This window comes from Staurois parvus, unplaced genomic scaffold (assembly GCF_062004578.1).
Source record: "Staurois parvus isolate SC_StPar_1 unplaced genomic scaffold, SC_StPar_1.0 ptg001245l, whole genome shotgun sequence".
NCBI lineage: Eukaryota > Metazoa > Chordata > Amphibia > Anura > Ranidae > Staurois > Staurois parvus.
Window position 1 is genome coordinate 611,374 of NW_028319041.1, and position 25,107 is coordinate 636,480.

Genomic DNA, 25,107 nt, shown 5'->3' on the forward strand with positions numbered 1-25,107 from the left:
ACACATCTAATTTCTTGACTACCTATTACCGTTTTGGAGGTCCTGGAGCATCAGGGCAATGGAATTATCCACAAAATGACCCCATTTTGGAAAGCAAACACCCCAAGGTATGTTTTAAGAGGCATGCAGAGTCTTCTGAAGACTTCATTTTTTGCCACAAGTTTTTGGAAAATGCGAAAAGAAAATGAAAATGTATTTTTTTCTACACAAAGTTGTCAATCTATGAGATATTTCTAATACACTGCATAGCCATACTTAAAATTACACCCCAAAACACATTCTCTAACTCTTCCTGAATATGGTGATACCAAATGTGTGAGACTTTTTCACAGTCTGGCCACATAGAGGGGTTCCACATCCAATAAGCACCTGTTAGCGTTCTAAGGGCAAAGATCGCACATCTAATTTCTTAACTACCTATTGCTGTTTTTGAGGTCCTGGAGTATCAGGACAATGGAATTATCCACAAAAAGACCCCATTTTGGAAAGCAAACACCCCAAGGTATGTTTTAAGTTCTCCGTCACTCAATACTCCATCACTCAATAATTTGAAATGCTTCCTCGCTTGTATATGATCTTTTGGCCATATTTTTGACACTGATCAGGACCCACTGGTATGGCAGTGATCAGGATGGTGTTGCAGTGAGGGACAGATATCTGGCTGCAGTTGGTTCACACTAGTCACTGTTGGGCAAAAATCAGAGATACAGTGAGGTGGCTGGCAATGTTTTGTGAGTGTGTGTAAACTCTGTGCAAAGGCTGAAAATTACTCACAGTTAGCTGTACTGGATCTCTCTCCTCACAGACGATGGCAGTGAACAGGATCCACTGGTGTGGCAGAGATCAGGGACACTTTATGAACAGGCACACTTTAAGGTGATCAGGGACACTGATTGGGCCACTGTATGGTGATCAGGGACACTGCTGGGCCACTGCGGTGATCAGGGACACTGCTGGGCCACTTGTGTGGCGATCAGGGACACTGTGGCAATCAGGGACACTGTGGCGATCAGGGACACTGCTGGACCACTTGTGCGGCGACCATGGACACTGCTGGGCCACTGCGATGATCAGGACACTGCTGGGCCACTTGTATGGCGATCAGAAACACTGCTGGGCAACTGCGGTGATCAGGGACACTGCGGTGATCAGGGGCACTGCTGGACCACTTGTCCGGCAATCAGGGACACTGCTGGCCACTTGTGTGGTGATCAGGGACACTGCTGGGCCACTTGTGTGGTGAACTGGGCCACTGCGGCAATCAGGGACACTGCGGTGATCAGGGACACTGCTGGACCACTTATGCAGCAATCGGGGACACTGCGGTGATCAGGGACACTGCTGGGACACTGCGGCGATCAGGGACACTGCTGGACCACTTCTGCGGCGATCAGGGACACTGCTGGGCCACTGCGATGATCAGGACACTGCTGGGCCACTTGTGTGGCAATCAGAAACACTGCTGGACTACTGCGGTGATCAGGGACACTTTGGTGATCAGGGGCACTGCTGGACCACTTATCCGGCGATCAGGGACACTGCTGGGCCACTTGTGTGGTGATCAGGAACACTGCTGGGCCAATGTGGGGATCAGGGACACTGCTGGGCCAATTGTGTGGTGATCAGGAACACTGCTGGGCCAATGCGGTGATCAGGGACACTGCTGGGCCACTTGTGTGGTGATCAGGAACACTGCTGGACCAATGCGGTGATCAGGGACACTGCTGGGCCACTTGTGTGGTGGTCAGGGACACTGCTGGGCCACTGCGGCAATCAGGGCCACTGCGGCGATCAGGGACACTGCTGGACCACTTGTGCGGCGATCAGGGACACTGCTGGGCCACTTGTGTGGCGATCAGGGACACTGCTGGGCCACTGCGGCAATCAGGGACACTGCGGCAATCAGGGACACTGCTGGACCACTTGTGCGGCAATCAGGGACACTGTGGCGATCAGGAACACTGCTGGACCACTTGTGCGGCAATCAGGGACACTGCGGTGATCAGGGACACTGCTGGGCCACTGCGGCGATCAGGGACACTGCTGGACCACTTGTGCGGCAATCAGGGACACTGCGGTGATCAGGGACACTGCTGGGCCACTGCGGCAATCAGGGACACTTCTGGGCCACTTGTGTGGCAATCAGGGACACTGCTTGGCCACTGCGGCGATACTGCTGGGCCACTTGTGTGACGATCAGGGACACTGCTTGGCCACTGCGGCGATCAGGGACACTGTGACGATCAGGGACACTGTGGCGATCAGGAACACTGCTGGGCCACTATGTGGTGATCAGGGACACTGACAATCAGGGACACTGCTGGGCCACTTGTTGGGCGATCAGAGCCACTTGTGGGCAATCAGGGCCACTTGTGGGCGATCAGGGCCACTTGGGGCAATCAGGGCCACTTGGGGCAATCAGGGCCACTTGGGGCAATCAGGGACACTTGGGGCAATCAGGGACACTTGGGGCAATCAGGGACACTTGTGGGGGCAATCAGGGACACTTGTGGGGGCAATCAGGGACACTTGTGGGGGCAATCAGGGACACTTGTGGGGGCGATCAGGGCCACTTGTTGGGGCAATCAGGGTCACTTATTGGGGTGATCAGGGACATGTGGGGCAATCAGGGCCACTTTAGGGGCGATTAGGGCCACTTTAGGGGCGATCAGGGACACTTTAGGGGCGATCAGGTGTCACTGAGGTGGAGGGCAGTTAGCTACAGCCCTTTTCTTCGCTGTTTCTCCTCTCACAGACAACTCCGTGAGAGGAGAAGGAGGCGGAAGCCGCACCATGCGGCTTTTGTTCACACTTAAGCTGTGTCCTTACTGGACACAGCTGATCACATGGTATGGGACCGATTTCATTGGTCCCATACCATGTCACGTAATCCACCATGTCCGTCGGACTCGGCGATCATCGGGCTCGCGGGTGCGCGCTCTAGGAGCCGCGCACGAGCCTCAGATGCAAGGTGCCGTTTAGAGACGGCAACCCGCTCCTGTAGGTGTCCCGTCCTGCCGTTTATAAACAGCGGCCGGACGGGAAGTGGTTAAAATTATGGACAGTCTTGAGGCACCCTTTAAAATTATGGGCAGTCTTGAGGCATCCTTTAAAATTTTGGACAGTCCAGAGGCACCCTTTAAAATTTTGGACAGTCTTGAGCAGGGGCTGACTGACCATTTGGAAATTCGGGCACTGCCCGAGGGCCCGGGGTCAGTAGGGTGCCCCATGAGATGCCCCTGGTACCTTTTTCCTAGGCTTTTTTGAGTTTGGGCAAGGACACAGGTGCCCCATGATCCCCTATTGCCCAGGGGCCCCATGAGTTGTCAGTTCGCCCCTGGTCTTAAGGCACCCCGTTCTAAAATGGGGTGCTTTAAGACTGTCCATAATTCCAAAAGGGCACTCCGTTCTAAAATGTGAAAAACTATTCTAATGGTTTTATATAACGCAGCAACATCCACACATGTAGGACACCCAACATTAGAGGCGATTTATATTTCCAAAGCAAATACACTTTTGCACACTGGTACTGACTAGTATTCTACTGTTTCTCTTCTCCCTCAGTTTTTATCCATCACTGAGCTAATGTGACCCCCAACACTGATGGAGAGGGACAGAAGGTCAAACCTGAATGCTGTGCAGGCAGCTGACATCCTCCCTATCAACTGATGATGTAATTGATTGTCAGGACGCTGTAATGGCGGACAATGAAACCCCGTGGCTTTGTGTAACTAAAAGGCAGGCTTGTATACAAGTTTTGGGCAATTTGTAGACATTTTGCCAAGGTACCCCTGAAGGAACCTCAAGGCACCCGGGGGTGCCTGGGCACCCTGGTTGAATAAGGCTGCTCTAGATCCTTTATTAGTTTCTCCATTTAAAAGCTAGCTAAGACTTCTTTCGTTTCGGAGTAAGGAAGGGTTAGACCCTCTGTCAGATTTTTATTGCACTCAGTGTTGGGGAGACTTCTCCTCACTTTCTTTTCCTGGTGACAGGTATCAAAGAGAACAGAATGGGAATACAAGCCTGACCAGAAGGGACATAAATATAAATTGTAAAGCCCAACTTAAATTTTAATCTGAATTAGCTAAAAAAGCAATCAAAGTGCAACAAAACAAAAAAGGTATGCAAAGTTTTACAGTCTGTTTTTTTTTTTAGAAAGCATCTACAGCCTGGGTTGAGAAGCCTTTCCCCTGCCAGCATGCTGCAAAACCGGACTAATGCTCTCTGTGTGGAAGCAGCGGGCTCTCTGCAGATCTCTGGCACTCTCCCTGCTGCGTCAGCCCACATGGATGAAAAATATAGTTGAAATATATTTTAAAAATATTTTTCGCATACATATTGTCATACATTTGAAATGCTACAATTTTCTCCATATTCAAAAAAAAAAATAAATTATATATATATATATATATATATATATATAAATAGATTTTGAAATATATTGAATTTGGCCAAAATTGTAGCATTTCAAATATATGTCAATATATTTGGGAAGAATATATTTTTAAAAAACATTTTCCATATAATTTGTAATATATAAAAACGCATTTCAACATGCAGTGTATATATATATATATATATATATATATATATAAATATAAATATATTTTGAAATATATTGATTTTGGCCAAAATTTTAGCATTTCAAATATATGTCAATATATATTTTTAAAAAACAATTTTCAGATATTTTGTAATATATAAAAACGCATTTCAACATGCAGTGTATATGTATATATATATATATATATATATATATATATATATATATATATAAATATATTTTGAAATATATTGAATTTGGCCAAGATTGTAGCATTCCAAATATATGTCAATATATTTGGGAAGAATATTTTTAAAAAATATTTCAAATATATTTTCCTTCCATGTGGGAAAGCTAGAACTCTGCAATCAGTAAAGTTCATGCTCCCCCAGCAAAGGGCGTGCCAGAAGTTTGACTACTTCCGCGTAGGGTAAAAGGGTCCTTCTATGCAGCATGCGGGCAGGGGACAGGCTATTCTACTCAGGCTGTGGCTTCTTTCCAAAGAAAACCAACTGCATGGCTGTGCACACATTTTGTTTTGATGCATTCAGAACAGATTTAGCTGACTTAAACAAAAGGTTCCATTTTTCTAAAAAATAATTTCAACATATTTCTTGCAACTCAACTTCCTTTAGAGGAAAAAAAATACTAACTTTAAAATTTCATTGGGCTCAGCTAAAAATAGCCGTCACTGTTTTAGAAAAAGGATCCTTATCCTAGTATTTTAATTATGCGAATTGAGCCTCTTGGTAGCCATGGAGAAAATGTCCTACACCAACATTACTCTAGTTTTCATTTCTGAACGACCACCAACCTTTGACGTTGATCTTGAAGTTGATCTTCTGTCCAGCAGCCTCACAAGTATATTCTCCGGCATCTTTCTTCTCCACCTGCTCCACCACCAGACGCCGAGATCTACCTTCAGACTCTATCCTTAGTTTCTTGCTGGAGGTGATCATCTTCCCATCTTTGTACCACTTCACCTCCATCTTCTCCTGGGACACCTCACAGCTCAGGGTGGCCTTCTCCGACAGTACAGCCTGGACCTCTCTCTGGACTTTGTCCAGGTTGGAGAATGCTGTCTCCGATTCTGGGAAACCATACAAATAACAAGTAGTACAGTTGACCAAAAAATATAAAAGTGTGCTGATATATCGTCACGTACTATAGACATCTTCGTGAAGGCCAAAAAATATGTAGAGCATATAAGTAGGTCCATGTAAGAGCTAACACACTCGCTGACTATTTACAAAGCCACAGATGTGGGACATTAACCTCTAATTGGTATTGTAACCTGTGTGTGTCCCCTTGTGTGTCTGTACCAAGGCCAAACATTCCAGGGGGCGGAGACTTCTGATCCGGGGGGCGGAGACTTCTGATCCAGGGGCGGAGACTTCTGATCCGGGCCATTTGGGTGATTTTTGTTATCATTATGATTTAAAAAGGAGCCAAACAACTATGTGATAATAAATGGCTTCATATGATCATCATCCTTCAATAAAAGAGCATTTTTTTTGCCATGATCAGTCATATTTTTAATATCAATGCCAAAATTTCACAATTTCTGCCAGGGGATGCAAACTATGCTACTGTATCATATAACATTTCACTTTTATTCACTGATTGTTTTTCAGTTTTTAGGTGGATACATTTGTATATTTTTTCATATAGCGCAGCGCTTTTGTTTTGATACATTTTCTTTTATATTGTATTCTATGCTATTGTTTTTTCTATTCGATTCTTTTATTGTTATTTTATTTCATTTTTAAACTCTTTAATTTTTTTTTTTATCACTTTGATTACTTGAACTTCACATTTGATAGCTGGAGCAGTGACAGGTCCTCCTTACTGAGACATCTGGGGTCTATCCCTACTCTTCCCTTAAAAGCTTAAGATCAAACCAAGAAAAGCGATCCAGTGTCTTTTTAGCTTCTAGGATCACTTTTACATCAAAGGGCAAAAAATGTTGATCCTGGGATGATGCTTGCAGCTGCAGGCATCATCCTGGTATCAGGGGCGGACTGACCATTCGAACACTCGGGCACTGCCCGAGGGCCCGGGGTCAGTAGGGGGCCCCATGAGATGCCCATGGTACCTTTCATTGGCTTTTTCATAGGCTTTTTTGGGTATGGGCGAGAACACAGGGGCCCCATGATCCTCTATTGCCCGGGGGCCCCATGAGTTGTCAGTCCGCCCCTGCCCGGTATAACCACTGAAACTCTAGGAAAACATATGATGTCCTACGGGTGGGAAGTGGTTCCATTTATCGTGTTTGTTTTTAACATCATGGATCCACCTTTCTACTTCCATGATGCTGTTTACTTTCCTTTTTCATTCAGTAGCCATAGGGCAAACAGTCCCTTTCCAATATCTGGGAACTTAAGTGGTCTTTTAGAAGAAAACAAGGTCAAGGTGGGCATGAACATTGTGAATAAAGAGCAGACCAGAGGCAAAAACAATGGCTTGGATCCTGGCAAATTTTAGGTTCTAAAAAGTAATGTCACACTACTTGGAATTAACTTCAATACACATCATTTTGGTTTTGGATAGCGTAGGAAACAATTAGAACTTTTATTTTTTTGCTTTCTGTGCTCTCTTAGGAAGACTTCCCTCACTTCCTATTCTGGAGGCATCTTTTCAAAGTAAGGACAGCTATGTCCAGAACACAAGTCCACATTGTACATTTTCCTGTTCTGGTGCAAACTACCCAAATCTTGAAGCTCAGATAACTTTATCTACCTTTGATGTTGATCTTGAAGTTGATCTTCTGTCCAGCTGCCTCACAGGTATATTCTCCAGCATCTTTCTTCTCCACTTGTTCTACCACCAGACGCCGAGATCTACCCTCAGACTCTACCTTTAATGTCTTACTTGAGGTGACCAGTTTGCCTTCCTTGTACCACTTCACCTCCATCTTTTCCTGGGCCATCTCACAGCTCAGGGTGGCCTTCTGGGACAGCACAGCCTGGATCTCTTTTTGGACCTTGTCCAGGTTAATAAATGGGGGTTCTGGCTCTGAAAAGACAATTCAAGCAACTTATCAAAAAATATATAGAGATGGTATCTTCTGATGAAGCCACTAAACCCCTTATAAGCTAGTATTTGGATGCGGGCAAGAGACAGACGCAGATTGTTGAATAATGGAGGAACTTGTAAAAGAGCTTTTATTGGCAAACTCTGATGAGCAGCTTAATGCAAGAGGCAAGTCTCTTAACCGCCCAAAAGATGCAGCAGTTGACTTAAGCCCACCAGACCTCCTTAGCAAATGAATTTGTCTGTGTTGGTTGCAATGATGGAAACTTAATGTAACGATCATGTTGGTGGAACACGAAATGCCAAAGTACTCAATACAAACCCAGTTATCTCACCCAGTGGCCAATGAATTGCTCCTCACCTTTCACCCTGATCTTGAAGTTTATCTTCTGCCCAGCCACTTCACAGCTATAATCTCCAGCATCTTTCTTCTCCACCTGCTCCACCACCAAGCGGCGATATTTGCCCTCAACTTCCAGCCTCAGCTTTTTGCTGGAGGTAATCAGCTTCCCCTCCTTGTACCATTTCGCCTCTGCTTTCCCATCGGACACCTCACAACTGAGAGTGGCACTCTCGTTTGGGATGGCTGTCACTTCCTTTTGTACTTTATCTTGGTTGATGAAAGTAGGCTCAGGTTCTGTAAAATACCATTGATATCAATGTTAGGAGTTTCAAGTGTATGTTACTGTGATGGGAGTCACTTTGGGTGGGGGGCCCATGGAACACAGCCCCCTTTGGAGAGGTGGGGAGACCCCTGTCTGAGCTCCCCATATCCCTATTATGTGTAAGTCACCCTGTGCTTGTTAGGGGTACAGGGTGGAATGTCCTGATATTGTGTAGACATGTATAGGTGGGGTGTGGGGGTTGTTCATTGTTTACTGCCATGTGGTCCCATTGTTCTATTGTGTGTCCTGCTTAGGAGCAAACTATTATGGGATGTATGTGTTTGTCTATTGGCTTGGTGGGGGGTGTTTCCAGGAGCCCTCCTGATGGGACTGTCTGTTGGTGTGTGTCTCTTGTTGCTAAGTATAGATTGCCCCACCTTGTGTCATTATGCAGGGAGGGGGATTGTCCCCTGAGTGTATAAAAAGCCAGTTCGAGTTTCAAATAAAGAGTTCCACGTTTATACAGATCGGTGTCTTGTAGTCTTGTGTGGTCAGCGGTGGTGTCCGTGGATCTGTGTTCAGACAGGGAAGCAGGAGTCTAACGGAAATACCCTAGTGCAGTCGGGGTCCGGTTCCGTTACAGTTACTGCAGTGCTTTTATGGAAGATGCTAGAGCACGTGTCAAGCACAAGACCCATGGGCTGAATCCATTCCGCCAAGCCATTTCATGTGTTCCTTGCACCTCTCCTGCATCTTCAGCACCCCCCTCATCTCCGACCCCATCTTGTTTCCCCATTCAGCAGCAGAGAGTTGGACAGAACTCCTCCGCCACATACTGCGATTCTCCGTGCAGCCAAGGAGAGGCTCCTCTCTGGCCTTGCCCCCATATCAGTAGACGGCAGCAGAGAGGAGGACAAAACTCCTACAGATCCTGTGCCTCTCTGTGCAGCCGCAGCACCCCCTCGTCTCTGCCTCCCCTGGTCTCAGCATTCAGCAGACTCCAGCAGCTGACTCCAGTCCTCCTCTTGTCCTCCTCCAGACCCTACACTTGCTGCTTCCCAGCCACACCCCCAGCTTGATCCCAGCAGCAGCAAGGTAATATTTGATAACATGTAATGATTGTCTGTTGATAAAAAAAATAGCTTTCTGGTACCAAAACTCATTTTTCAATAAATAGTTGTACGCTTGAATATTTATTCTACTTTCAGAGCTAGTTATTACTTCACTCTCCCAATCAACACTGAATTTTTATAACCCTTGCTGCTAACATTAGTGAATAGATAGGAAAGTATATCATATTTACATGATCTAAACTTTTTTTTACATTTCTTCAGTTACGTCCTGGTTTTCATGTCTAGGCAAATAATGTCATACATCCCAGGAGTCTTCAGGAGTGAAGGAGGGGTTTTCTTAACTAAGCACACCCTCCTGCCTGCATGCCTAAGCTAAGGGAGGATGAATTTCAGGAAGTAAATTCTGCTGCCCTTATTCAACCACTTAACACTGTGGCTCCCGGCCCTTTAAGGAGTTTCGGATGCTGGGAGGTGGGGTTTTAGATCATGTGACCGCCATGATTGGCTGTCACAAAGGCCACATGATCAGAAAGCTCCTGATCGTTACTTGGGATCCCAGGAAGTAAATGCTACTGCCCTTATTTAACCTCTTAACACCATGCCTCCCAGCCCTTTAAGGAATTTCTGATGTTGGGAGGATGGGCGGGGTTTTAGATCATGTGACCGCCATGATTGGCTGTCACACCGGTCACATGATCAGAAAGCTCCCAATCATTACTTGGGATCCCAGGAAGTAAATGCTACTGCCCTTATTTAACCTCAACACCATGCCTCCCAGCCCTTTAAGGAATTTCTGATGCCGGGAGGATGGGCGGGGTTTTAGATCATGTGACCACCATGATTGGCTGGCACACCGGTCACATGATCGGAAAGCTCCTAATCGCAAGTAGCGATTGGGAGCATTCTGTGATGAGCTGGTAACGGTGTAGTCTCAGCACATATTTTTTTACATTTAGGTATGCAAATATGCGGCCTCTCGGCGTCCAGGTTAAGATAGTCGCAGCAAGAAATGCTAGGGGGGGGGTTTTCAAATTGATTTCTCGGCAAAATAAATCATGGAGACATGAATGGATGGGGGAGCTTGTTTTGCATATGAAATATGAATTAAATAGCGTTTTTGGTTTGTGGTGCTCAGCTGCAGTGTAGTTCCGCTTTAAGTTATTACTAAAACCAATAATAATCAAATACAAAGACAAATATTTAATATGATAAAAGGTAGATATATAGTATTACACATACAACCGGCCCTTTGAGGGCAACCATAATGCTGATTAGGCCCACGATAAAATTGAGTTTGACACCCCTGGTCTTCTAGAGTCAGTCTTTCTCAACCTCCTTCTCACAGAGTAACTCTTGAAATCATTTTCAAGTCTCAGGGAACCCCTGCTAAGATTGGTCCATCAGCGGTCTTTGAGAAAATGCCACTTACTTTGGTGGTGGTCAGTCGGAAAAATGCCCCTAATGGGCATAACTCTTTTTCCTAATAGAGTGTAAACTCTCATGAACCCAGCCGCAGACCAAATACAATACCTCTTTTGCCCTATGAGGCACTAAGCTCTATTGAACACAGTGGTCAAAATGTCACCCTTGCAGTCATACCATGTGGTGTTGCACCTGAAGCTGATAGGAGTTGCCTGGCAGAAGAAGAATCTGCCTTGGACGTTTCAGCAGGACCTCAAACCTTTGCTGCTGAGGTAGTTCACGACCCATTTGGCCTTTTCATCTTGGGTTCCAAAGGAACTTATCCCATTGTCGCACCCTCCTGGGCTGAGTCAGAGGGTTATTTTATGTCAGGGCTATGAGGCTCTGCAGGTCAGTTCCCTGATACCTCCCCCTGCTCTGGGATCTTGGAGAAGATTCTAGTAGCAGTGGGTGGGGATGAGGAGGGGTTGGCCTGCAGACTTACTGAATCCTGGCTAATCCCCAAGCAGGAAGCCTGGTATGGGGACAAGACAGCCCTTAGGAGTGACTAAGCCTGCTCAGCAGCAGGAGAGTTTGGGTGGAAGATGTGAGAGCAGGAGCTGGAGTGTGGAGCCTGGGAGGAGGCCCAGAGAAGGGGCCTGACTCCAGGATGGAGGTGACAGAGGGAAAGCTGAACCTCACTGGCCCCCTGAGAGAGGACCATCTGTGGAGCTCAGGAAGGAGCCAGCCCAGTAGAAGGCCTGAAGTCAGCTACCAGCCTGCAGCTTGCAGAAGAGGGAGTGAGTACTTCTAGACCCCTAGACTGGAGTAGGGGATAGGGCCTTTGGGTGGGAAATCTAACTAGCCCCTAGCTGGACTTTAAAGCTGCAGCTTCTAGTTCCCCTTTGTCCAGGGATTCCTCCAGACTGCTGGATAGAAGAGGACTATTTGGGGTTTGGGGTGGTATGCCAGGAGAGGCTGGATTGCTCTCCAAGAAGAGAAACCCTTCTCAGCACTTGTATATAGATCCAGGAAGTTGTCCTCAGTTTAACAGTTCTATGGGCATCCCATGTATCCCTTATCCACATCCAAGTTCAAATCCCCTAATAAAATCCAAAAAAACAAGTTCAAGGACTGTTTGCTGTCTCTGGAGTTCAAGTCTGGAAGGGAATGCATGTTGCCTGGCTGTGCAGGATTATGGGGGGACCCAAAACTTCAGCAACTCCTAAGGGGGTAGTGCTACACCAGCACTGACGAGGAAGTGAGAAAATGCTCCCCATTGAAGTTACAGACATAAATATAAACCAAAATTAAATTATAACTCTTCTCTACTTTGATTGAGGTGATTGAAGCCGTATTAGTGCATTTGCGACAGAAACAATTGAGTACTGACGTGATACTTTTTTTATTTGCACTAACATATAATTTTGAGGACAAGCTTTCGGGGAATGTCCCCTTCTTCAAGTTCCAAGCAGTACTGTACAAATCACAAAGTTTTAGCAGAATGTTAGAAGAGATGAAAAAAAAAAAAAAAGAGGCTAGAGATAAGACACAGCAAAAGCAAAAGGGGGGGGAGGGGGGGGAAGACAACACTCACATAACAGAGGGAGTCAAGCTTGAGCTGACAGTCATAAAACTGTTGGATAATGAGTGAGGAATCCCAGGTCCAAATTAAGGCCGTTATCTCTGGTGTCAAATAGAATTATCATTCTTAGTTCAAATGTTTTTCTTTCCTGAATGGATTTGAAATTTCCTTTAAGAACTAAAACATTGAGGTCTCCCATAGTGTGGTCCGGTTGTGCGAAATGGTGTCCCACAGGTGTGCAGAAGTCATCTTCTTTATGTTCCTTGATGGTATGTCTGTGCAAATTCATCCTTGTTTGCAACTTCTGTCCTGTTTCGCCTATATAGGATCCTTTGCTACATTTTCTGCACTGGATGAGGTACACAACGTGACTGGAGGTGCAGCTGTATGATCCGGAGATATTGAAGATCCCTTTTGAGTGTCGGACACTTCTTGATGGATTGATTCAGTTTGCAGCGTTTTCCATTGCAGGGTTCGCTTCCATTATTTGTGACCTCATAATCAGAAGGACGTTTCCTAATGATTAGTTAATTTCTGAGGTTGGGGGGTTGTCTGAAGGCCAGTATTGGGGGTTGTCTAAAGGCCAGTATTGGGGGTTGTCTGAAGGCCAGTATTGGGGGGTTGTCTGAAGGCCAGTATTGGGGGGTTGTCTGAAGGCCAGTATTGGGGGGTTGTCTAAAGGCCAGTATTGGGGGTTGTCTGAAGGCCAGTATTGGGGGGTTGTCTAAAGGCCAGTATTGGGGGGTTGTCTAAAGGCCAGTGTTGGGGGTTGTCTAAAGGCCAGTATTGGGGGGTTGTCTAAAGGCCAGTATTGGGGGTTGTCTGAAGGCCAGTATTGGGGGGCTGTCTGAAGGCCACTATTGGGGGTTGTCTGAAGGACACTATTGGGGGGTTGTCTGAAGGCCAGTATTGGGGGTTGTCTGAAGGCCAGTATTGGGGGGTTGTCTGAAGGCCACTATTGGGGGTTGTCTGAAGGCCAGTATTGGGGGTTGTCTGAAGGACACTATTGGGGGGTTGTCTGAAAGCCAGTATTGGGGGTTGTCTGAAGGCCAGTATTGGGGGGTTGTCTGAAGGCCAGTATTGGGGGTTGTCTGAAGGCCAGTATTGGGGGTTGCTGGAATATTTCTTTCAGAGTTCCATCCTCTGTTATGATGGGTTGTAAATCTTTGATTATTTTTCTTCTTCCTTCTAGTGCCGGTTGTATGTGGTTACTAGAGGTACGCGGTTGTTTGTTTTTTTCTCTTTGTACTGAAGTAGGTTTTCTGTTCGGGTTCTCAAGGCTGTGTTTATGCCGGTGTTGATAGTTTTGTTCTTGTAACCTTTCTTATGGAAGGCGTCTGCTAGTGTCCCGAGATGTTTATCTCTGTCTCTTGGGTCAGAACATATTCGGTGGTATCTGATGGCCTGACTGTGTATGATGGCACGTTTCGTGTGTTGGGGGTGGAAGCTGGAATTGTGGAGGTAGTGGCATCTGTCGGTGGGTTTCCTGTATATTGAGGTGTGAAGCGCATCATCCCTGATGTATACTGTGGTGTCTAGGAAGGTGACGTGTGTGTTTGAGGATTCCATTTTTAGTTTGATTGATGGATGAAAAGTGTTGGTCAATGAGTAAAATTGTTTTAGGTTTTCTTCACCTTCTGCCCATATGATGAAAATATCATCAATACAGCGATAGTATCTGTATGGTTTTTGTTCCATGCTGTTCAGGAATTTTTCCTCCAGGTCAGCCATAAATAAATTGGCATATTGGGGGGCCATTTTACTTCCCATCACAGTACCCATACATTGAAGATAGATGTCTAAATTGAAGGCAAAGTAGTTGTGTGCAAGTATGCATTCAATGAGCTGTGTAACATCCTCAGCCGTGTATTTGTGGTTTGGTGACTCCCTCTGTTATGTGAGTGTTGTCTCCCCCCCCTTTTGCTCTTGCTGTGTCTTATCTCTAGTCTTTTTTTTTTTTTTTTCTTTTCATCTCTTCTAACATTCTGCTTGTCCTCAAAATTATATGTTAGTGCAAATAAAAAAAGTATCACGGACAGTACTCAATTGTTTCTGTCCATACTTTGATAAAAGCAAAAATTAGGCTTTAAGGTTGCCTTGATACTCACCTCTCCAGCAATCACCATCATTCATTCTTTTATCACAGCACTGGTGTCAGCCAGTGTCATAACCTATAGGAAACAGTGACATCATCCCACCCCTGCCCATAAATCCAAGCAGTGTCTAATGGAAGGAGATCCAATGCTCCCCAATACCCAGAAGGGTAAATAAAAAAGTAGGGGGGGGTGGTCACTAGAGAGGTGAGTATAAGCTGCAGTTAATTAATGTCAATAATACCTTTGACACTGATCTTGAAGTTGATCTTCTGTCCAGAAGCCTCACAGGTATATTCTCCAGCATCTTTCTTCTCCACCTGTTCCACCACCAGATGCCGAGATTTACCCACAGACTCCATCCTCACTTTCTTGCTGGAGGTGATCAATTTCCCTTCCTTGTACCATTTGACCTCCGTCTTCTCCTGGGACAGCTCACAGCTCAGGGTGGCCTTCTCTGACAGCTTAACATGGACTTCCTTCTGCACCTTGTCCAGGTTGGTGAAGGCCGGTTCTGGTTCTAGAACAGGAAACAGTTACGTCAGGTTGGAAAATTTCTCTGTGAAACAACAAGCACTTCCACTTTCCTAAGGTGCTGGCTATTGATTCCTTGGTGGTCACAAATAATTGGAGCAAAACTTAATATCTAGAACATCATTTGGCCAGTTTATGGCCATCTTATATTTGGGCCATGTAGAAACAGGCCAAGGTTCCTTTACCTGTAACTTTTAATGCGAACGTGATGGAGTCATTCCCGACTCTGCATGAGTACATCCCTTCATCTTCCTTCCTGATAGAGGCGATGACCAGCTTGTTTTGCTTTCCACGGATATCTTGGAGGTACTTCTTGGAGTGTCGTACCTCCTTCCCATCTTTGTACCACGCTACCATGGCGTTCTCCTCGGAAGTCTCTGAAAGTAGCTCGACCTGCTCCCCAAAATTCCCTTTCAGTTCGCTGGCTTTCATTGCATTTGTGAAATGGGGTAGAGCTGGTGGACAAAGAGAAATGTTAGATTGTATGGGAGGAAATCAAGAGAGGAATAAAAAGACAATGGACCTTAAAAAGACAAATGAAGATCTCCAATGTCATATCCTGAGCATCTGCCTTATATCTAAATATCAATGAAGATATTCAGGTATTTCATTTCAATTTTCATATATTCACATAATCAGACACAAGTGGGCAGGCTACTGGCAACCACAAGAGCTCACACGTCTTCTGAAATACTCTGCTCTGCTGAAGGACTCTGCTCCTTCCTCTTTAGTTCTCCTCTCCTGAAATACTCTGCACTGCTGGAGGACTCCGCTCCTTCCTCTATAACTCTCCTCTCCTGAAATACTCTGCTCTGCTGAAGGACTCTGCTCCTTCCTCTTTAGTTCTCCTCTCCTGTAAAACTCTGCTCTGCTGGAGGACTCCGTTCCTTCCTCTATAACTCTCCTCTCCTGAAATACTCTTTTCTGCTGGAGGACTCTGCTCCTTCCTCTATAACTCTCCTCTCCTGAAATACTCTGCACTGCTGGAGGACTCCGCTCCTTCCTCTGTAACTCTCCTCTCCTGAAATACTCTGCACCGCTGGAGGACTCCGCTCCTTCCTCTATAACTCCTCTCCTGAAATACTCTGCTCTGCTGGAGGACTCCGCTCCTTCCTCTGTAACTCTCCTCTCCTGAAGTTCTCTGCTCTGCTAGAGGACTCCGCTCCTTCCTCTATAATCCTTCTCTCCTGAAATACTCTGCCCTGCTGGAGAACTCAGCTCCTTCCTCTAGCTATCCTCTCCTGAAATATTCTGCTCTGCTGAAAGATTTTGCTCTTCCCCCAGTCTTTTGCTGACATTGAAAGATCTCATAATTTAATTTCCCAAGAAAGTCTTAAGTGGCTTAAAGTAAAACTCCAGCCAGAACCCAGACAGACTGAGGAAGCATTTCAGGGGTCTGAACCTTTACTGACACAACAGCACATTGCAACATTGGTCAGTCTAGCATGAATGTACAAATTAAAAACTCTGGCGTAAGCTAAATTCCCCTTAAATGCCGGGCCTGACAGATGACAACAAGTCAAAGTGTCTTCTAAACAGCTGCAGAGTTGTTGGCCAAATTGGCAGTTAGAGGACATTCCTCTGGTGGTGGCGGTGGGGGGGAGAGGGGGGGTCTGATGTCACATACCCGTCATGCACAACCTTTCCTGTCCTGTCCTGCGTCCCCCCCCCCCACTCAACACTCTGCCTTTGATAATATCTGAGCATTTAAATAAAGGATGCCGCAGCCCTGCGACCCGGGGATTCTTAGCCGGTCCCCAGGACAAGCATCTGACTCACAGCAATGGAATGCGATTATAATCAGCTGCCGTTCCTGATACAAGACACATGCTTGCCTTCTCTAGGACCAAATGACATTCTTTCTAAATTCAGTCTCGGGGAAGAGCCCTTGAGAGGGTTATGGCAAGCAAAGAAGCAGCTTTAAGTTGCGTTTTTGAGATTCGCCCAACATTGACCCCATTGTAATGGAACCGGACCCCGACTGCACTTGGGTATTTCTGTTAGACTCCCGCTTCCCCGTCCGAACACCGACCACGGACACCACCGCTGACCATACAAGACTAGATGACACCAGACTTGAAGTAAACCAGGAAATAGACTACTTTATTTTAACACAGATACAAGATATATACATTCAAGGGAACAACCCCCCCTCCCTGCATAATGACACAGGGCGGGGCTATCTACACTTAGCAACAAGACACACCAGCAGACAGTCCCATCAGGAGGGAGGGCTGCTGGAGACACCCCCCACCAAGCCAATACACATAAACACATACATCCCATAATAGTTTGCTCCCAAGTAAGAGACACAATAGAACAATGGGATTCAACCAGGGGCAGACTGGCAACTCATGGGGCCCCCGGGCAATAGGGGATCATGGGGCCCCTGTGTCCTTGCCCACACTCAAAGCACACCCAAAAAAAGCCTATAAAAAAGGTACCAGGGGCATTTTGGGGCAGCACAGTGGCTAAATGGTTAGCACTTCCACCTGGCAGTACTATGGTCATCGGTTTGAATCCCAGCCACGGCACCACCTGCCTGGAGTTTGCATGTTCTCCCTGTGCCTGCGTGGGTTTCCTCCGGGTACTCCGGTTTCCTCCCACACTCCAAAGACATGCTGGTAGGTTAAATAGATCCTGTCTAAAATTGACCTTAATATGCGTATGAATGTAAGTTAGGGACCTTAGATTGTACACCCCTTGAGGGTTAGGGACTGATGTGAATGTACAATATATATGTGTAAAGTGCTGTGTAAATTGACGGCGCTATATAAGTACCTGAAATAAATAAATTTCACGGGGCCCCCTACTGATCCCAGGCCCTCGGGCAGTGCCCAAGTGCTTGAATGGTCAGTCCACCCCTGGATGCAACCACATGGCATTAAACACTCAACAACCCCCCCACCCCAATATTAGGCCAAATCACCCTGTACCCCTAACAGGCACAGGGTGACTTACACATAAGAGGGATATGGGGAGCTGAGACAGGGGTCTCCCCACCTCTCCAAAGTGAGCTGGGTTCCATGGGCCCCCCACCCAAAGTCACTCCCATCACACCAATCCATAGTGCCAACGGTCTATCATCTTGAGCTTTTGTACCTCGTTGGGAAATCCAGATCTCAGCAAAACTGGGAGAATTTATAGTCAAGCCAACGTCACACTGGCCATCCCCAACTGGTTTAGGGGCTCATTTAGACGTGCAAAGAAATACGAGCGCCCATAAATGCACTCAATGCGTTAACGGCACATTTTTCATGCATTTGCCTCGCGTTACAAAGCGCTTGCCTGACTACCCCTCTGTGTGGTTTTTTCATCGCATGGATTTTTGTATGATCGCCTGGGCTAGTAGCAGTTCCGAAAAGCATCTCAAACGCACTGTAAATGCCATAGGGGGGTTTGTGATGAGTTTTCAGTGCATTTACATCGCCATCAATGGAAGTGTTAGGGAGCGGCAAAGTCTGGCAAACAACACGTTGGGTCAATTTTGAGGTGACGCAACGTGACGCAACGCGATGTGAAGCAACACCAATGCAACTATGTGAAGGAACATGGGCGCTGCAATGCCCACAATTTTCACAGGCATTCATTGAACTTCAAAAATGCTCAGAAAATGCCTGATTTTGAAGCTAGTGTAACCCTAGCCCTAAAGTGATACTAAAGCTTCATTTTGTTATACTTACCTGTATAACTTACTTACTTTGCACACAGCAGTCCCGATCCTCTTCTTCTCGGGTCCCCCGCTGGTGCTCCGGGCTCCCCCCCCCCTTGAGGAGTGCCCCCAGAGAAAGCTGCTTGCCCGGGGGCACTGCTATGTGCTCACTCCCAAGCTCTATGCGTCCATAAGCCACATAGAGCCACAGCCCCCCCCCCTTGCTCTCTCCTCATTGGTTCACTGGCTTTGATTGACAGCAGCAGGAGCCAATGTGCTCCCACTGCTGTCTCAGCCAATGAGCAGGGAGAGTCCCCATACAGCCAAGGTGATTTTGTTATACTTACCTGCTCAGTGCAGTAGATTTGCACACAGTTGCCCCCAGGGGCAGGCTGACCATTTGGAAACTCGGCACTGCCTGAGAGCCCGGGGTCAGTAGGGGGCCCCATGAGATGCCCCTGGTACCTTTTTCATAGGCTTTTTTGAATTTGGGCAAGGACACAAGGGCCCCATGATCCCCTATTGCCCGGGGGCCCCATGAGTTGTCAGTCTGCCCCTGGTTGCCCCAATCCTCTTCTTTTAGAGTCCCCCGCATTCACTCCTGGCTCCTCCCCCTCAACTAGTGCCCCCAGAGAAAGCTGCTTGCTATATCCAGCCCTGAAAGGTGGCTGGGAGGTGGTATGTCGCCTCCTCACCACCTGTAAAGCCTGTGGCACCCCCCAAGGCAGACCCTGGCAGTACATATAGCTGCGTACATTGACGGCCCTATATAAGTACCCGAAATAAACAACAATAATAATCTGTTGGTGGATCTAAAGGCGATTCTGAAATCAGAATGTAACATGTCTGGTCAGCTGAAGGCTCTACCTTTCACCCGGAGTTTGGTGCTGTTCTCGATGCTTTTGCAGGTAAATTTCACCTCGGCTTGGTCCATCAGTTGGTCAACAGTCATGATGACCAGCATGTGGGTGTTCTTTATCCGTTTCACCAGATACTGCTCGCCGTTTTCGACAACCCTACCATTGATCGTCCAAGTGCCAGAAGATACGGTGGTGAGGTCGATGGAGAACGTTGCTTCTTCGCCCGCGGTGACCTCAACGGGTCTCAGAGGAAGCTTAATGGCCGGTATGGGTTCTAGAAGAAACAGGCATACAAGTACTATGAATTCTGGGAGGCTGGGACCTCGCACGAGACCTTCATTGACACCCCGCCCTCCCATTCTTCAAAATGTTCTGTCGTTTTTTTTTATTTTATAATAAAAAATAAAAAACACGTCATTGATGTGCCATTGATAGCCCCTGCGTGGGCGCACCTTTTGTTCTGCTGGTGTTAGAGCGCTGTCTTTTTTTCCGCTTTTTTTTGTGTGCAATTGATAGGCCCTGCGTGGGCGTGGTTTATTGCTCCTGTCTTAAACTGTTTAAAAATTCATAAAAACATTGAAATACAAAAACAGCTAAAGCTAAAAAAAAAACAAAAAAAACACACATTGGTGATCATAATGACACCAACAGAAAGCTGTATTTGTGTGAAAAAAGGATATAAATTTCATTTGGTGTGCAGCGTTGCATGACAGTGCAATTACCAAACATTATAAATACTTTTTTCTTTTTTTTTTTATAAGTGGCCGCATTCACTCTGAAACAGCAGCACACTGATCTTCCCACTGAATGGCTGTGTGGGAAAAGGTGTGGGGGGGGGGGGGTAGGATAAGTCTGATCATTGGATCATTCATACATATGTGTATCAGTTTAAATAATTTTTTCTTTTTTTTTTATAAGTGGTCACATTCCATCTGAGCTCAGAGAGCTGGGGTAAGAGAAACAGCATCACAGTGATCTTCCCATTGAATGGCTGTGAGGGAAAAAGGGGGGGGGGTAGGACAAGTCTGATCATTGGATCATTGATACATTTGTGTGTTGGTTTAAAAACATTATAAATACTTTTTTTTTCTATAAGTGGTCACATTCCCTCTGAGCTCAGAGAGCTGGGGGTAAGAGAAACAGCATCACACTGATCTTCCCAGTGAATGGCTGCGTGGGAAAAGGGGGGGGGTGTAGGACAAGTCTGATGATCATTGGATCATTGGATCATTGATTTCATACTTTGGTGTATCAGTTTAAAAACAGCTCAGAGCTCATAGATAATGGGGGGGGGGGGGGATAGCAGCACACTAATCTTCCTAGTGAATGGCTGTGTGGGAAAAGGGGGGGGGGTTAGGACAGGTCTGATCGTTGGATTATTGATACATTTGTGTGTTGGTTTAAAAACATTATACATACTTTCTTTTTTTTTTTTATAAGTGGTCACATTCACTCTGAGCTCAGAGAGCTGGGGGGAAGGGAATCAGCAGTACACTGATCTTCCCACTGAATTGTGGGGGGGGGGGGGAGTAGGACAAGTCTGATCATTGGATTATTGATACATTTGTGTGTTGGTTTAAAAACATTATAATTACTTTCTTTTTTTTTATAAGTGGTCACATTACTCTGAGCTCAGAGAGCTGGGGGGGAAGGGAAACAGTAGGACACTGAACTTCCCAGTGAATGGCTGTGTGGGAAAAGGGGGTGGATTAGGACAAGTCTGATCATTGGATCATTGATACATTTGTGTATCAGTTTAAAAACATAAATACTTTTTTCTTTTTTTTATAAGTGGCCATATTCCCTCTGAGCTCAGAAAGCTGAGGGGAGGAGAAACAGCAGTACACTGATCTTCAGTCCTGTCCCCTCACGTTTTAATTTGACCATATTTTTGCTTGGAAATACATTAAAATCACTTTTTTGGTATTTCTTAAATACCGCTTCCTCCCCCTCCAGTGTTCTGTGCCAGCAGAGCAGAGTAACAGCCACACCCACCATTCATAACCACCCACCTAGATACAGTGTTCCCGGGAAGTCCAGGTACGGGCTCTGTCCATAGCTGTTGACGGCACTGACCCGGAACTGATAGCTCCCTTCATCTGGCACGTGGCTGACCGTGAACTCCGGGACGGGCATGTTGGCCGATTCATGGCACCTGACCCAGGTCATGGCTCCCAGCTTCTTCCGTTCTACAACGTAGCCATCAATGGGCACCGGGCGATCCATCGGGGGAGGGGACCAGACTAATTTCACGGATGTGTCGGTTTTCTCCGTCACCAGGGGGTTAATGGGGGCATTGGAAGGTGGTTTCCTTAAAACTGTAGAGAGAAAGGGAAAAAAAAGGTCAAAGCATGCGTGGACCTGATGGGCGGCCAATCGGCCGGATGAAGAGGTGCTGAGGGGAGGCTGACAATGCTGGCGCTGATTGTGAGGCAGTGGCTTATGCAGGCCATAGACAGGTGCGATTTTCGCACCATTAGTGGGTTAATTGGTCGGCCGTTTTTCGGGGTTTTGGCATATTTTTTTTATCGGTAAAGTTGGAGAATTCATGGCCGATTTTGATTGTTTTACCGATAAAAAATTTTAAAAGAAGAAGAAAGAAGAAGAAGATGAACGAAGGAATAAGGAAGAGGGAAGAAGAAGAAAGAGGAAGAGGGAAGAAGAAAGAAGAAGAAGGAAGAAGCAGGAAGAAGAAGTAGAAGAAGAAAGAAGAAGAAGCAGAAGTAGAAGTAGAAGAAGGAAGAAGGAAGAAGAAGAGAGAAGAAGAAGGAAGTAGAAGGAAGAAGATAGAAGAAGAGATAAGAAGGAGGAAGAAGAAGGAAGAAGAAAGAAGAAGAGGAAGAAGGAAGAAGAAGAGGAAGAAGAAGGAAGATGAAGAAGAAGGAAGAGAAGAAAGAAGAAGCAGTAAGAAAAGGGAAGAAGGAAGAAGATGAAGAAGAAGAAGAAGAAGAAAGAAGAAGGAAGAGAAAGAAGAAGAAGAAATAAGAAGAAGAAGGAAGAGAAGAAGAAGAAGGAAGAGAAGAAAGAAGAAGTAAGAAAAGGGAAGAAGGAAGAAGAAGAAGAAGAAAGAAGAAGGAAGAGGAAAGAAGAGAAAGAAGAAGAAAGAAAAAAGAAGAAGAAGAAAGAAGTAGAAAGAAGAAGAAGGAAGAGGGAAGGAGAAGGAAGAAGAAAGAAGAAGCAGGAAGAAGAAGGAAGAAGAAAGAAGACACATAAGAGGGATATGGGGAGCTGAGACAGGGGTCTCCCCACCTCTCCAAAGTGAGCTGGGTTCCATGGGCCCCCCACCCAAAGTGACTCCCATCGCAGGTATGTAGCAAACCCCCTGGCTGCGGACAGGAATCTCCCCAGTGCAGTGTGGGCTGACATTACCCCAGGGTGGATCCATGGCTACAGTGAAGAGCTACAACTGGAGTTGGGCTTGATGTTCGTCTCGAACACTGGCTGGTTGTGTGTTTGCACACCCCACAATGCACTGCGCTCTGACAGTGAATTGTGATTGGCCAAAGCAATGCACCGGACTGCAGGCATGATGATAAGGGGTGGGATCACCCGGTTGACATTACTGGATGGTTCCGCCCCTTAGATATATATACTGTACAGGTGAAACTCAAAAAATGAGAATATGGTGCAAAAGTTCATTTATTTCAGTGCAGCAACTTAAAAGGTGAAACTAATATATGAGACTCATTCCATGCAAAGCAAGATAGTTCAAGCCGTGATTTGTCATCATTGTGATGATTATGGCTTACAGCTCATGAAAACCCCAAATCCACAATCTCAGAAAATGAGAATATTCCATGCAATCAATAAAACACGGATTGTACATAGAACAATATCGCACCTCTGAAAAGTAGAAGCTGCATATGTACTCAGTACTTGGTTTGGGCCCCTTTTGCAGCAATTACTGCCTCAATGCGGCGTGGCATGGAAGCTATCAGCCTGTGGCACTGCTGAGGTGTTATGGAAGACCAGGATGCTTCAATAGCGGCCTTCAGCTCTTCTGCATTGTTCGGTCTCATGTCTCTCATCTTTCTCTTGGCAATGCCCCATAGATTCTCTATGGGGTTCAGGTCAGGCGAGTTTGCTGGCCAATCAAGCACAGTAATCCCACGGTCATTGAACCAGGTTTTGGTGCTTTTGGCAGTGTGGGAGGTGCCAAGTCCTGCTGGAAAATGAAGTCAGCATCCCCATAAAGCTCGTCTGTGGAAGGAAGCATGAAGTGCTCCAAAATCTCCTGGTAGACGGCTGCGTTGGCCCTGGACTTAATGAAGCACAGTGGACCAACACCACAGAATATAACTGTCTTCCAAAATTCGATTTCAAATAGAATAGATTAGAATAGAAAAGAATAGAATAGAATAGAAAAGAATAGAATAAAAAAATAGAATGAAATACAAAGAATATAACCGTCTTCCAAAATTCTAATTCAAATAGAATAGATTAGATGAGAAAATATTAGAATAGGATAGAATAGAAAATAGAATAGAAAATAAAAGAATAGAACAGAATAAAAAATAGAATAACATAGAAAGAATATAACTGTCTTTCAAAATTCAACTTCAAATAGAACAGATTAGAATAGAAAAGAATAGAATAGAAAAGAATAGAAAAAATAAAAGAATATAATAGAATACAGAAGAATAGACTAGAATAAAAAAAATAGAATGAAATAGAAAGAATATAACTGTCTTCCAAAATTCAACTTCAAATAGAATAGATTAGAATAGAAAAGAATAGAATAGAAAAGAATAGAAAAAAACAAAAGAATAGAATAGAATACAGAAGAATAGACTAGAATAAAAAAAATAGAATGAAATAGAAAGAATATAACTGTCTTCCAAAATTCGACTTCAAATAGAATAGATTAGAATAGAAAAGAATAGAATAAAATAGGATAGAACAGAATATAAAAAAAATAGAAAATAAAAAAAATAGAATAGAACAAAGAAGAATAGAAAAGAATGTAAAAAAATAGACTGAAATAGAAAGAATGTAACCGTCTTCTGAAATTCAAATTTGGAATAGAATAAATTGGAATTCGATACTTTTTGATTCAGTCAAATCAAATTCAATTTAGCCGATTTCAGAAAATTTGAATCGAATTCGAAAACGAATAAATGCGATGAAATCAAACAAAACAAATTTATGAAATTAATTTTTTTTTTTGTCCTGCCTGATGCAATCTGGTGGAGCTCTGCAGAGTTCAGTCCGTGTTATTAGCGTGTCCCCGAGTCACCGCGGATCATACAGCTGGCTGACACGCGACACCGAGCCGTCATCGCCCTCTGGAAATGGAGCCTGTGACATTCACGCTGATTTGTCTACACGGGTTCAACGAGACACTTGTCACCGCGAGGATCGCTTCACCGATATGGAGGTTGCAGTTTAATCTGCGTATGTCTTGCTTTCTCTGCCCCCCCCCCCCCACCACTCCTTAACACGCTAATGACATTTTGTAAATAAAGCTTTTCTGTTTTTATGACATATTTTGGATATAGTGATGTCATCACTGGGTCTCTGTGCATCTCTATGTCATGCAGGCAGATCACGGCTGGTGGGAGGGGCCAGCAGGGTGCTGTACAGGAGAGGAGCCAGTATAACTGAGCAAGACCGGAGGGGAGGCCGGAGGTCAGATGTAAATGTACAGTGTAAGGATATTCAGCTAAAATTGACGGCGCTATATAAGTACCTGAAATAAATAAAATAAAAAATAAAATAAATCTAGGCT

General features: G+C 45.3%; 1 protein-coding gene across 34 annotated transcripts in view; it reads right to left on the reverse strand.

Moving 5' to 3' along the window:
• OBSCN (obscurin, cytoskeletal calmodulin and titin-interacting RhoGEF) overlaps window positions 1-25,107 on the reverse strand; it is a 518,757-nt gene that overhangs the window by 416,025 nt on the left and 77,625 nt on the right. For 33 of the 34 annotated variants that reach the window (XM_089660447.1, XM_089660452.1, XM_089660453.1 and 30 more), the window contains exons 5-11: window positions 21,392-21,697; window positions 19,387-19,653; window positions 15,053-15,322; window positions 14,578-14,853; window positions 7,938-8,213; window positions 7,283-7,558; window positions 5,358-5,633 (exon numbers count right to left, since the gene is read on the reverse strand). In XM_089660447.1, the coding sequence (XP_089516573.1) occupies window positions 5,358-5,633; window positions 7,283-7,558; window positions 7,938-8,213; window positions 14,578-14,853; window positions 15,053-15,322; window positions 19,387-19,653; window positions 21,392-21,697 (1,947 nt within the window). The remainder of the gene's footprint in view (window positions 1-5,357; window positions 5,634-7,282; window positions 7,559-7,937; window positions 8,214-14,577; window positions 14,854-15,052; window positions 15,323-19,386; window positions 19,654-21,391; window positions 21,698-25,107) is intronic. The other variant, XM_089660461.1, reaches the window with a different exon arrangement.